The following is a 13,836-nucleotide window of genomic DNA, read 5'->3' as shown; positions in this document are numbered from 1 at the left end:
ACTCTAAGGCCCCTTCCGCACACGCAAAATAATGCGTTTTCAAACCACTTTCACAACTGTTTGCAAGTGGATTTTGCTATTCCGCACAGCTTCAAAGAGCACTGCAAGCAGTTTGAAAGTGCGTTATTCTGCATGTGCGGAATGAGCCTAAGTTTCTTTGTTCTGTCTTTAAAACAAGCTGAATTATACAGTTCCGAAAAGAAAATATTGCATCAGCTAATATCGTTTTAATAATTGACGGCACATGAAATTTTCCCATTCTCTGTCCAAGACTTGAAGGGTGGACCGAGCAGGTGTTGCTAGCAGTGTTGACTACGTACATGATGAGTACGTAATGAAGGAATTATTTCAGTTTAAAAAGATAAGCAAATCTCCCTGTTTTTTTTTCTCTTCTTAAAGGTCAGTATTGGGGGATCCTACAACTTGGGGAGGGGTACAACTATTGTTGAATGTTAGTTGCCACTCAGGAAATTTAAGAAGCTCACCCCAAAAATTGACTCTTGCAGGCAGTCATGTTTCTTCTTTAGGATGGCTTTTTAGTGGTAATCTGTTATATTGTCTCATCTCTTCATATATCACATGGCTGGCTGATGTGCCTTCGCATGGAGGCACGTTTGTTGTTAGTGTACCTGCCTCTCCCTGCTGCGTAGCAACGCAGCCGGCCATGTACGACCCGCGCAGTCCTACTGACGTCTCTAGATGTCCGTGCTCTCCTGCGTGGCCACACAGGAGAGAAGCGGGGAGGACAAAACAAACAGTCGCTGTCGAGTAATGTGCCTCCCAAACTGGGTCATTTGCTTGGCGCCGACACCAACCCGGCCTTTCTAAAAAGAATTGCTCACAACGCAATTCTCGTTTAAGCCGGGTTGGGGCAGATAAACCGGGGCAGACCTGATGCAGGAATTGGAACTGTTGTTATCCCGTGTTAGATGGCTTGTGCGGAAAGGGCTAAAGTAACACCTTTCCAATCTAAACTCCAGTGCGTTTAGAAATGAATAATGGTTAAGGATTCCACCATAAGTCACATTTCAGAAGCTGCCTCAGGTCTATTCAATAAGCTTACATCTAGGAAATATAGCCAAAATGGCTAACTGGTTCAACTGAGAAATAGCAAAAGATTTTACTGAGCTGGAAACCTTTTGTCAACTACACAAATGTGCATTCTCTGTACTAGAGTTGTTTATATTCTGCATAGTTTAGTTGTTTTGAATTTTAATAACTTTAAAAGCAATGCCAGGGTTCAAATTTTTGATCCAGAAGCGATTCCCCAGTTTCAGATTCACATGAGAGAGAGAGAGAGAGAGAGAGAGAGAGAGAGAGAGAGAGAGAGACTGTTAGCTACATGGGTGAAAAGATTTCTACAACTTATGAGAGGAAGGCAGAAAGGACTAAAGCAGGGGTCTGCAACCTGTGGCTCTCCAGATGTTTATGGACTACAATTCCCATCAGCCCCTGCCAGCATGGCCAATTGGCCATGGGAATTGTAGTCCATGAACATCTGGAGAGCCACAGGTTGCAGACCCTGGTCTAAAGAATACCAGTCCTGAAGAAACTACATTTTAGGCAGAGCTAGAAGGAAGGGAGAATCAGCTCCCTCACTGACTAGCTTTCCACAGAATGCCTTCTGTAGGACCTTCTGTAGGACCAGGATACCTTCTGTAGGACCTTCTGTAGGATCTTCTTTCACAGATGTGCATGCTCCGTTTCCCTCCAACAGTTGAAAACCAGATGAGATTCTCCAGTGCTGAGGATTCTGCGTAAGGAGGACAAACTCTCTGTGCCAGTTTTCCTCCACATCCCAAAATTCCCTATGCAAGTGGGAATTTTATTTTTTTCTGTAATTCCAAAATGTTTTCTCCTATTTTCTTGAAACTTGGCGGACACCATCCTTTGGCCATGCAGTCCTTGCAACTGTCATTTCAAATTATTGGGATGGAATAGTTGCAGCTTACAATGTGTTCACTATTAAATCAGTGGAAATGAAAACGGGGGGATTGAATGACCACGTGCATGCATTCACCAAATTTTGTACGACCACCTTGGTATCACTGAGCACTGCTTTGCTTTCTGTTTTTTTAAAAAAGCTTTTTTAAAAAATAATAAATCACTGCACAAACTCCTAGAGTATTTCTCTTGCTATGATATCCTACAGAGGAAGTGACCGCTATGTCCCATAAAATATACGACTGCACTTTGTTCTCCATTAGGCATATGAAAGAAGAGGTGGGGGAAAAGAACGCAGCTATTTCAAAAGCAAAACATATGGAGTATGAGCCCGTTGGTCAACAAGTAGAAAGATAATTTTTAAAAGGCAAAATATGAAAGTTATTTTTTCCCTCTTTTGATACTAGTGAAAGCAAAATGCACGCCAGTTTATATATGTATTTCTGTTTGGGATTTTAAAAAATCCTCAAAGGCCACAGTCCTGAAACTGCTTATTAACAGCAGTTGCATGGAGTTTAGTGAACTACCCATGCGGTTTCAGCTTGGTGGGCTGGATTTGACAAGAGCTAAATACAGGTTTGGACTTTGGACTCGGGCTGGGGGGGACGGGGGGACGGACTGAAATCTGCATTTGAAGTTCCATGTGGTTTTTTTCTTTATTCGAGTAAGTGTCTTATCAAATCATATTCATGAATTCCAGTGCAGAGTAGCAGCAATTCACCCGTGGTGTCGCAAATCTTTCATCCGCACTCTTTCTTGGAAGAGAGATACCGCAATCCCATCAGCTCTGCTGTGGCAACAGTTCATGCATTTGCACCAAATGAGAAGTTATGTACAGATGCAGTTACATAACAGAGGATTCATGATTTCCCATTACAAAATAATGCTTCAGTGACATAACACGTAACACTGGACAGGATAGGTCCTAGATTACGGGGTGGCCAACCTATGGTGTGCCAGATGTTCATGGACTATAATTCCCATCAGCCCCTGACAGCATGGCCAATTGGGCAGGGCTGATGGGAATTGTAGTCCATGAACATCTGGCACGCCATAGGTTGGCCAACCCTGTCCTAGATAGTGGAGTTGACTCCAACATAACATCTAAGACTATATTTGAATACACTGGGTGAACTGTATCCATGGCAAAATGTCTGGGAAATGTTTAGAAAAACCAGACATTAGTTTGATGGAAATATTTTTCAGGAGCATTCTTCTTGCTCCTGGGTGGGCACTGAATTTCTTCTCGAGTGAACCCCAAAGGTGATTTGGAAGTTTCTTCTTAGGCAAAACATCAGAGAGAGTCTGAAGGGAGCAGAAGGTGTTACAGAAAGGCAGTGTTTGAGTGATTTCACACATTTAAAAGGGTAGGAAACAATAAGAGACAACAGGAGACAACAACTTGATTCCAAACTTTTCTGGATTCACCATTTTTCCAGGAATGAAGATCGTACAATCATGGATTCGTTCATATTTTCCATTTTATTTTGACGTCAATTGGTAATGTTAATTCTAAATTTGTGAACAGAGAGGTGCTAACCTAACTGAAGAAACAAATCAATGGCATAATTTTAGATGCTCCAAATCTGACTAGCCTAAACATCAAAGGTATTGTTGTTGTGGCTCTCTTGATTCCCTATCCCATATTCTTCTTGAATGTGGTTGAAATGCTGATGTACGATCATGCTTAATTCACCCTTTATTACTGTCAAAGAAAATACAAAATTCTTCATATGATGTACGTTTTCTTTTACAGGATCATTCTTTTGACGTTACTTGTACAGTTGCTTCTTTTTTGGCTATCATTTTAAAACAATAGTTACTGTTTTACTTGACTATTGCTGTTGGTTTATATTTAATTATTTTACATTATGTTGTCTTTTTATGCTAATAAAAGGCACTGACTGACTGACTGACTGACTGACTGACTGACTGACTGACTAGACCAGTGGTGGCGAACCTATGGCATGGGTACCAAAGGTGGCACTCAGAGCCCTCTCTGTGGGCACGTGGAGAGTCGTCCCCCCCCCCCCCCAGCACACACATCTAGGTTGGCCTGAGCCACTGGGCTCGATTATTAGCATTAAACCAAAGACCTAGTTTTGGAGAAGCAGTGTAGGTAACCCTGTTAAGCCCCACTGATTTTCATGCGAAGAACTAAAGCATGATCCTTTACCTGGGAGTAAGCTCAGTTGCTGGCAATGGGGCTTGCTTCTGAGTAAACCCTCCTAGGGTCCTGATTCACCCTTGAAAGAATTGCATGGTTGCTTCAAAGCAAAACCACTGACTACCACCAAGCTTACTCTCGAGTAACGCACACCTCAGAGTCAACCATTTTTTCTTAACTAAAACCTCAGTGTTCAGGTTAAATTGCTGTGTTGGCACTTTGTGATAAATAAGTGGGTTTTGGGTTGCAATTTGGGCCGTCTCAAAAAGGTTTGCCATCACTGGCCTAGTGATGGTCCCAGTAGGGTACTGCTAATTGTGATGTGTGTATATATAGGTGTGTATGTATGCCTGTATGTGAACCTTACAGAGCAAAATTATCTCTCCCCATATCCAAAGGCTTATATTGGAGAAACTTCACTCAGGGCTTAATCTGTGTGTATGTTGGTTGCAGTCTTCCAGTGTGTGTGTTTTAGGCATTCACACATGCTGAATAACGCACTCTCAATTCACTTTCAATGCACTATTGTTTTCAAGTGGATTTTACCATTTCACATAGTAGAATCCAGCTGCAAAGTGCCTCATTCAGCACTTGTGAAAGTGCATCTCCAAGTGTTCTTTCCCAGTTAGAAGCAATAAAAAGACCTCTCAGAGGAGCTACCAGAATCAGAAGGAGCTACCAGAGGAGCTACCAGAAGGAGCTACCAGAAGGAGCAGCAGTGGCGTAGGAGGTTAAGAGCTCATGTATCTAATCTGGAGGAACCGGGTTTGATTCCCAGCTCTGCCACCTGAGCTGTGGAGGCTTATCTGGGGAATTCAGTTCCACACATGCCAGCTGGGTGACCTTGGGCTAGTCACAGCTTCTCAGAGCTCTCTCAGCCCCACCTACCTCACAGGGTGTTTGTTATGGGGAGGGGAAGGGCAAGGAGATTGTAAGCCCCTTTGAGTCTCCTGCAGGAGAGAAAGGGAGGATATAAATCCAAACTCTTCTTCTTCTTCCTTCCCCCCCCCCCCGTGTGCTTCCTGTTGAGCTTGACTACTACAGATAATATGATATTAAGCTTATCCCTATCCACTGCACCTTGGAGGATACTACAGCAACTGACTGGGATTTGTCAGTGCTGGTTGGGAAGAGAGAGAATACCCTGAACCAGGGCTGGCTCAACACCCAAATGAACCAAGTAACCACTTAAGTTGCCAAACTGGCAAAGGATGGCATGTATGAGGAGGTGAACAAGGATGTTGTCACCTTCACCGGCAACACCGGCATCACTCCGGGGACACCACGCACCCTGCCCCTCAAATTTCTCAAGGGAAATTCCTCTTGCTGCCCATCAGCGATGATGAAAGGACTCCCATCATCAGTGGACATTTGGCAACCCAAATGCCCAGGGAGCCTGAAAATAGTTTGAACACTGCCAGAGTGGGGGGGAAAATACAATACCAAGTAAGCAGAGAAAAGCATCATGGTTCAAAGGAAGAAAAAACTATAGAGCCCTAGGGTACCATTCCTGCTAACCATGTCACTGTCAACAGTGTCAAGAGAGCCAGTGTAGTATAGTGGTTAAGAGCAGCGGACTCTAATCTGTAGAACCAGGTTTGTTTCCCCACTCCTACATTCCTGCTGGGTGACCTTGGGCCAGTCACAGTTCTCTCAGAACTCTTTCAGCCACACCTACCTCACAAAGTGTCTGTTGTGGGGAGAGGAAGGGAAAGGAGTTTGTAAGCCTCCTTGAGTCTCCTTACAGGAGAGAAAGGTGGGATATAAATCCAAAACCCTCCTCCTTTTTCTTCTTCCTTCTTGTAAGCCACCTTGAGACTCCTTACAGGAGAGGAGGGGTATAAATCCAAACTGTGAGTCTTTAATGTTTCAGAGGCCCGGTCTGTTGTGGGGACATTACAAAAAAATCAAATTCTTGATCTTTTTTTTTGCTTTTAAAAGCTGCACCTTGATTATTACCAGAAAGAAACAAACTGATCTTAATTTTTTTTCCAAATTCTTTAATAACGTACAGTATTTTGAGTTCTGTCATTGCTAAATTACTGTAAACCTTAATATGGCACAAGTTGCACTCAAATTGGTTGGGTTGTTGGTTGCCACCATTTCGTGTCACTTCCCCCAAAGCAATGTACATTCTCTTGACCCTTTTACACAAGCTTGGCAAAACATTTGGGTTTGTGTGCCAATCAAATTTGGCATTTACCTTGTCTGTCTTCTGTGTGAGCAGTGGGGGCTCCTTTGAATTAAAGAGAACTTCCTTAAAAACAATCCTCCATATGAGCAAATTTTTAGAGTTTTCAGAACTTCTGACATTCTAAAATTTCTCAACAGAAATGTGAGTATGATGAACATCGGCAGTAAGGGATTGACAGCCGCAGAACTCAGGCATGAGTGGAGGGGGTTCAGGCCATTTCCCTGCCAATATTATGGGTTGGGGTAATTTAGGGGTGGAGCCTGAGGAAGATGGAGTTTGGGGAGGGGAGGCACTTCAATGGAGTGTAAGGCTGTAGAGTCCACCTTCCAAATAGACCATTTTCTCCATGTGAATTGATCTCTCTCACCTGGAGATCAGTTGTAAACCAAAGAGATCTCCAGCTACCACCTAGACTCACAGTGATTCCTAACTGGAGTTCTGCGGTACCCTGGGGTGCCGGGAGCATGTCCCAGGAGTACCGCAGCAATGCTACTGGCCCCCCTCACTTTGCAGAGTCTCCCATTGGCTCCAGCAAGGACGTGAAGCAGGCCCAGGGGCCAGGGCCTGCCGCAAGGCCAGAAGCTGCTCCCCCCCCCCAGTGCTTTCCTTCACCCTGGGAGGGGAAGGTGGGGGTGGCAAGCAGGGGCACTGGGAGGGGAAGGGGGTGGCAGGGGTATACCACCCACGGGATACCGTGAGATATGAATAATGAGATCAAGGGTACCATGACGTCGAAAAGATTGGGAAACACTGACCTAGAGGTTGGCAATCCTATTTTTCAGCCATTTCAGAAATTAAAAAGAAAGATTTCTTATCACTCGTGATGTTGTTAGCATGGGGAGGGTTGGCCAGATTGTTCCGGGTTTGTACCGGGTCTGGAGAAATGCCACTTGGGCCATGAAAAGGTGAGAAATACCAGGATAAACAGAACTTGGGAGACTTTATATGATATGAGTGATATGAAACAGGGGCTGGGTCCAGCTCGGTATTTTATGATGTTTTAATTTACTCTGACGCGAGCGTTCACAAGGGATGCCACGTCCATATCAGGCGAGCAACAGATACATGAGGCAGCTGGCATGCAAAGAGCAAAACCAGAATACAAGGTGTGTGGGGTTTTTTTGGGGGGGGGTGAAGTAATTTGGGTAATGTTGAATCAGCACGTTTGCTAATACATGCCCAGTTTCAACAGATGTTTTGTAAGAATAACATGCCTTTTTCAGTGTTGGTCACAATAATTTAAAATAACTTTATAGACATTTGAATGATATACAAATAATATAACTTAATTGAATCCCTCAATTACATGCAACAAATACTACTCTAGGATACTTGTCATTCCACAGAGCATGAGACTCACAGAAGGAAAATAAAATGGAATGGAATCTTCAGATGTTTTTTCGAAGTCTTGAACACTGGGTGATCAAATAGAAGTTTGTCAAAATATGTTCGGCAAATAGAGGCTCATTCCGCACATGCAGAATAATGCACTTTCAAACTGCTTTCAGTGCTCTTTGAAGCTGTGCGGAATAGCAAAATCCACTTGCAAACAGTTGTGAAAGTGGTTTGAAAACGCATTATTTTGCATGTGCGGAAGGGGTCAGAGTTGATGCTCCCACTTATGGCTGTTGAAATTGAAATTATGCCAACTGGGAGCAGGATTTTTTTATGAATCGCTCAGCGCACTTGGGGTGTTAAGAAATGAACCACAAAACACATCACAAAATAATGAACCTGTTGAACTTCACTCATTCTAGAGCTAAAACAGTTTGTTTCCCTAAGTTCTCTTCAGTGAATTTTGAAGTAAGGTGTTTTACAAATATTTCTGAATCTTGTAATATTTGCCTAATGTTCAATATTAGTGTCTGACATCCTATGATATTTAATTTCAGTATTTACTAAGATTTATAGTTGATCTCAACATTTGATATGTGATTGTTGATATATATAATGACATTAGTATTTTAATTCTATAGGACTGATGGCGTGCAATAGTATTAGTCTTTGTCAGCAGACAAATGGTAAGATTTCATACCTGATGCCAAAACAATCAAGAGAAATTAACAAGCCAAGACAATCTCACATAAGAATTAGTGAACTAAAGTTTCACATGTAAAATGCACATTTAAAATTTATATTCGAAATTCCACATTTGATATTTGCATGTCAAATTGAGAGATACTGCAATATTTCAAATATTTGACTCCACTGTGACTCATAATAATGGACCTGGCTGTACATGTATTAATAAATTAAAATATTTCATCACAATTTCCCCTCGCTCTCCCCAAAAGGCACCCAAACTGACTGACTTAGTCATCTCTTTCAGGGTCTAGAAAAGAGGCTCTGATGGACAGCCACATGAACTCCCAGACTGGTCAAATGGAAAATACTGTAATAAAAACACCAGAACAAAAAACTTCATAGACGCTGCTGCCCCAATCCCTCATCAAAGGAGTGAGCCACAGTCTGACACTGCCGGCGTCTATTGGTAAACAGCTCTTTTGTTTTGTGATAAAACTTGAATAGCCTCACTCCATTTCAAGTCAAACCTTGCTAGCCAACGTGCTATCCCTTCTCATTGGACATGTGGAGAATACAAATGGACATGTGGAAATGGACATGTGGAGAATACAAATCCTATGCTGCCAGGCAGTGGCGTAGCGCCAAGGGGATGGGGATTTTTTAACGATGCACTGGGCGCACGCCAGTGCGGGGGCGTTCTGTGGACATTCCAGAACAGGGACGGGTGGGGGCATGGCAGGGGTGCAGGGCGCACATGTGCCCCGAGCGCAGTTCCCTCTTGCTCCGGCCCTGCTTCCAGGCCTTTTGAAATCATGTTCCTAAACATGCACATCCCTGACATGGATAGCCAAAGCTAGTCCAATCTTGTCAGATCTTGGAAGATAAGCAGAGTCAGCCCTAGTTGGTATCTTGAAGGGAGACCACCAAGTCCAGGGTTGCTACACAGGTGCAGGAAATGACAAACCATCTCTGAATGGCTCTTGCCTTGAAAACACCACAAGATGTTGCCGTAAGTTGGCTGTGACTTGACAGCAAAAAAGAAAGCATACGCGGAAACATCATTTCTGGCCAGCGCATTTCTCTGCCTCTGGATTTTGTCAGGAAGTGGAGAAAGCCACAACTCCATCTTCTCTGGGTATCATTTCCTGGCACATCAAAAATCCAGGAAAGAAGGACATTCTTGGGCTAGATCCAACCAGCTTTCTGCTAGGAAGGAAGGAAGGAAGGAAGGAAGGAAGGAAGGAAGGAAGGAAGGAAGGAAGGAAGGAAGGAAGGAAGGAAGGAAGGAAGGAAGGAAGGAAGGAAGGAAGGAAGGAAGGAAGGAAGGAAGGAAGGAAGGAAGGAAGGACCTCTTTGACCATCAAAACAAGCAACTCTAGAGGTTATAGCATGTACAAAAGCCATTTGGGATGATAGTTACACTAAGGAGGGGAACTGGGCATGATTGATTGAAAAAGATGGCTGGATCCAACTTCCTTGCTACACTTAGAAGGGCAAGCCAGGTGACTCGCATCCATGAGGAACATGCATTCCTTGGTAGATGGTACTCTGAGCCCATACAGACAAACTGCCCAGGGATGAGCTTGGTCACATGTGTTATCCTGCTAAGAGATAATGGGTCTGGCCAACTACCACCCAGTTTTGAATCTCTCATTTCCGGGAAAGGTAGTCGAGAGAGCGTGACAGAACAACTGCAGGTATTTTTAGAGGACCCATCGGTACTGGATCCCCTTCAGTCTGGTTTCTCTGTGGGTCATGGGACAAAGGCTGTGCTGATCGCCACCTCGGCCACTTGATTATTCACATCCATCGGCCATTGACTTTAACATCATCAAGCCCCTCTGTTACATTCAAATTGTGTGCCTCCCTCCCTGTGCTTATATCTTGTTCCCCCCTGAGGAAACCATGATTTTTATAGGCTGAATCGAATGTTATTTATCGCCATCTGTAAATGTAATTTTCGATTTTGATACCCTAATTTTATTTTACGAATTGTATTCATATAACGATTTAGCTGTTTTGTTAGCCATTCCGAGCCTGGCTATTGTCAGGGATGTGCAAGGTATAAATATAATAAAACAAAATAAATTAAAAAAAATTGTCAGGTTATCAATATCCGATTGCATACTCCTGCTCTGGTCATTTGCAAGAATACAATTATATATTTGCTACCAATTTTCATATTATTTCATGCATGTATTCGGTGGGGCGGCACCTACGGCGTACAGTAGTCACGTGGGTCTTTTGGTTGGTGGTAGTGATAAAGATGGCTCCGGATGCACCATGGAGCGAGCACCCCTATATTAAGCAATGTGGGCTGCTAGGTGGTAGGAATTAATGTAATGAATTAATGCTCCAGCACGGATCAAACATAATGGATGTTTTGCTGTGGCATCACCACAAAAACTGCTTGCTAATCAGCAAAGGCAATTCACCTGAGCTGAAGATACAATTCCTGGGGTGGAGGAATCTGTACACATTCCTGCCTCCATCATACTCACAGTGTAACATGCACTCCACCTAAGTGGTTGTATTTGCAGAGCCCCAAATTGATTCTTTTCCCTTGAAAAATTGTGAGTATGTGCAATTCGATGAGGGAAGGCAGCGCAGTTTAGCTTGATCTCCTCATCAGTTCTCGGAAACTGAACTGGGTCAGTATTTGGAAGGAAGGCTGACAAGGGGCGATTCCGCACACGAGTAAAATAGGTTCAACCCAGTTCCCTGAGAAGGGTACTAACCTAGGTTGAAGCCATTGTTGTTCCCCACTGCCACCAGCTTGATCCCAGCTCGGAGGGCAGAATCATCCTGTGCCTCTTCGCCACTTCGTTCCGATTGGCTACTGTTCTACGGCCATGTTCCGTCTATCCCCACACATGTTATAAAAAAAACTGCCACAGGAATGGAGGGACGAAGGTGGCGTTTTTTGATTGGCCAGCTATACGCATGCCCGAAACACTCAGCTGTGATTGGCTGAATGGGGGACTCCTGGCACCAGAGATTCCGCACTTTACTGGAATCGAGCTGAGTTCGAGCGTGGTTCCCTGAAAAAGTAGTAGTTCCCAACTGGAGTCGGAAATTTGACCGTTACACAGGGCGAAGCTGGTACAAAACCATGCTGATCCCAGTGGTTGTGCAGAGCACTTCGGTCAAACGCAGCTCGAACTTAGATCAATAACACAAGTGGGGAATCGACCTAGGAAGACTCTTCAGGGGAAGGCAATGGCAAGCCACCTCTGCTCCTCATTTGCCTTGAAAGCCTCTTGATGGCACACACGCACAATTTGGCCCTTCAGGTATACAAACAGGGCACTTAGGTGGAATGCATTTAATTATGAGTGTGGAGGACTCCAGCACAGAAACAGGATCCTTGGACCAAGTTTGCACCTATACTGAGCCCCAGAACCAACTTGTGAGTTGTAACTACCTTTCAAACATTACAGTCACGCCAACAGTGATGCTTCTCCATTAGTTCCTTCCGTGGTGTGACTGTAAAGTTTTAAAGATGTACAGCCACAACAACCCAGCCAATAGTGAAGAACCTTACAATCAAAGTACTGTTGCCAGTCCTGAGTTCTTCATACAAAATTGCCCCACACCTATAATCAAGGGTGATGATTTCATGTCGGAAGTCTGCATGGCCAACCTGCCCCCAATGGGGGTGAGTTTTTAAATCTTACAGCCACACCTATGAATCTATGGAAATCAGCCCCTAGGTACATCTGAAATGTACAAAGGGGTCCCAAAAGAGGAGTTAGCAAGCATGCATCCTGTGAACCTGGCTTGAGAGGTCTAGGCATAGCCAGTGCAAAGAAGAAGGCTGTTGGGAAATGGGTGCACGGAACCCCCTTTGTTCATGACTAGGGTGGTCAGCTCCAGGTTGGGAAATACCTGGTGATTTTGGGGGTGGAGCCTGAAAAGGGTGGGATTTGGGGAAGAAAGGGACATCAATGGAGTATAACAGCATAGAGTGCCCTTTCCAAAATGGCCATTTTCTCCTAGTGAACTGACTTCTGTCACCTGGAGACCATCTAATTGTTCACAATCATCTAATTGTTCATATTCTAACCTGGGCTTTGAGGAGTACAATAATAGAAATCTTTTTTTAAAAAAAAAACGGAAGAGTGCCATAAAATCAGTAGCAGAGAAAAACACCGGAGAGAACCAAAACACAACAAAACCAGAAAGTTCCAATAAGTTTACATTTAGTATAGAATAAAGACATAGCTACCCGTTAGTGCTTAGAGAATTTGTTCCGATACTATTAAAACATAAATAAAACAATCTTTTTTAAAAAATGACCATTCATAAGGTTCCAGTGTCACTGGCAGCTGTCAGAATTTGCTTACCTTTGTTTTACAAATGAGTCCTCCGGGTCCCCACCCCTCCCCATTTTACATCTTTGTCTCACTGGCTGCCCTTTGTACCTGCTCTTAAAAAACCCCAGAAATAAACGTTTTCGGCAACACTGCTTTGATTCTAGTTTGTCCACGAAAAGTCTTGTTTCACGCCTTTTTTTAAAAAATAAAATTGTTATCAATCTGAAAACCACATCCTGGAGTCAGTGTCTTCAATAAGTATAAATTAACCTAAGAGCAAAATTCTACAACACCCAGACTGCAATGGGGGAAGGAAATTGTTTGTCCCTGTCGCCCATGTCGAGACCCCACTTCCCAGTGCAGTCAAAGCAGCCAGCCAGCAAGAGATCCGTCACTCTCAGAAGTGCGAGCTGTTAAGGAAGGGGATAGAGGCAAGTTTGTTTTCCCTCTCCCGAAGAAAATTCAATGTGCAAATGATGCTGTAGTTGTTTTGTTCCACTTGACTTTCTGTCACATGTAGTGGTTGTGTCCTTGTCTCCCTGGGAACCTCTGCTGTTATTTGCAGGTGAACACCTCTGTCCGCTCGCTACACGTGTTACATTTTACAAAGCAGCACCAGTGGAATTTGCAGTTACACTGCCACACTTTGGTGTACTGGTGGGTGTTGTAACCCCGTCCGCAGCACATCATGTCACACCCGTCGGCACTCGGGGAGGTACGGTTGCAAAGCCTTCCCTGGGTGCCTACGCTCCCCGTGGAAGCATCTTCTTCACAGTAATTGGGTGACTTATCAATATAGACCAAATCTGTTTCCATCGGCTTCTGGTAACTTCTGATCTGCTTGATCTTTAGAAAGGTGGGCTGTCGGAGCCTGCTGGCCCGGACCACTTCCACCTGCACGGCTGCATTGTACTTTTCTTTCAAAATGTATCCAATCTCTCTGAATTTAGGAAGTGTGGTCCAACAGGTCTTGGTTGTACACGAACCAGAAACCCCGTGACATTTGCATTCCAGTTTCATTCTGTCTTCAAGTACCTGCGCACGGAGAGAGAAAGAGGAGGAGAGGTAATAAGAAGAAACAAAAAAGCAAACGTACTGGTGTCCCTTAAAATAGATTAAAATATGAAAAGCAATGTTGCCTGTGAGAACACTTTACCTTGAGGCCTGCTAGAACGAGAGCTAAGCACTTG

General features: G+C 43.9%; 1 protein-coding gene across 4 annotated transcripts in view; it reads right to left on the bottom strand.

The window, feature by feature from the left end:
* Positions 1-12,511: 12,511 nt before the first annotated feature.
* The window catches only part of WNT7B (Wnt family member 7B), a 117,304-nt gene continuing 115,979 nt past the window's right edge, over positions 12,512-13,836 (bottom strand). For all 4 annotated transcript variants that reach the window (XM_048516007.1, XM_048516008.1, XM_048516006.1 and 1 more), the window contains exon 4: positions 12,512-13,681. In XM_048516007.1, coding sequence (XP_048371964.1) covers positions 13,202-13,681 — 480 coding nt within the window. In that variant the 3' untranslated portion in view covers positions 12,512-13,201. The remainder of the gene's footprint in view (positions 13,682-13,836) is intronic.

This window comes from Sphaerodactylus townsendi, linkage group LG14, assembly GCF_021028975.2.
Source record: "Sphaerodactylus townsendi isolate TG3544 linkage group LG14, MPM_Stown_v2.3, whole genome shotgun sequence".
Taxonomy (NCBI): domain Eukaryota; kingdom Metazoa; phylum Chordata; class Lepidosauria; order Squamata; family Sphaerodactylidae; genus Sphaerodactylus; species Sphaerodactylus townsendi.
The sequence above is the reverse complement of the archived record's forward strand: the minus strand, read 5'-3'. Positions and strand labels throughout refer to the sequence as shown.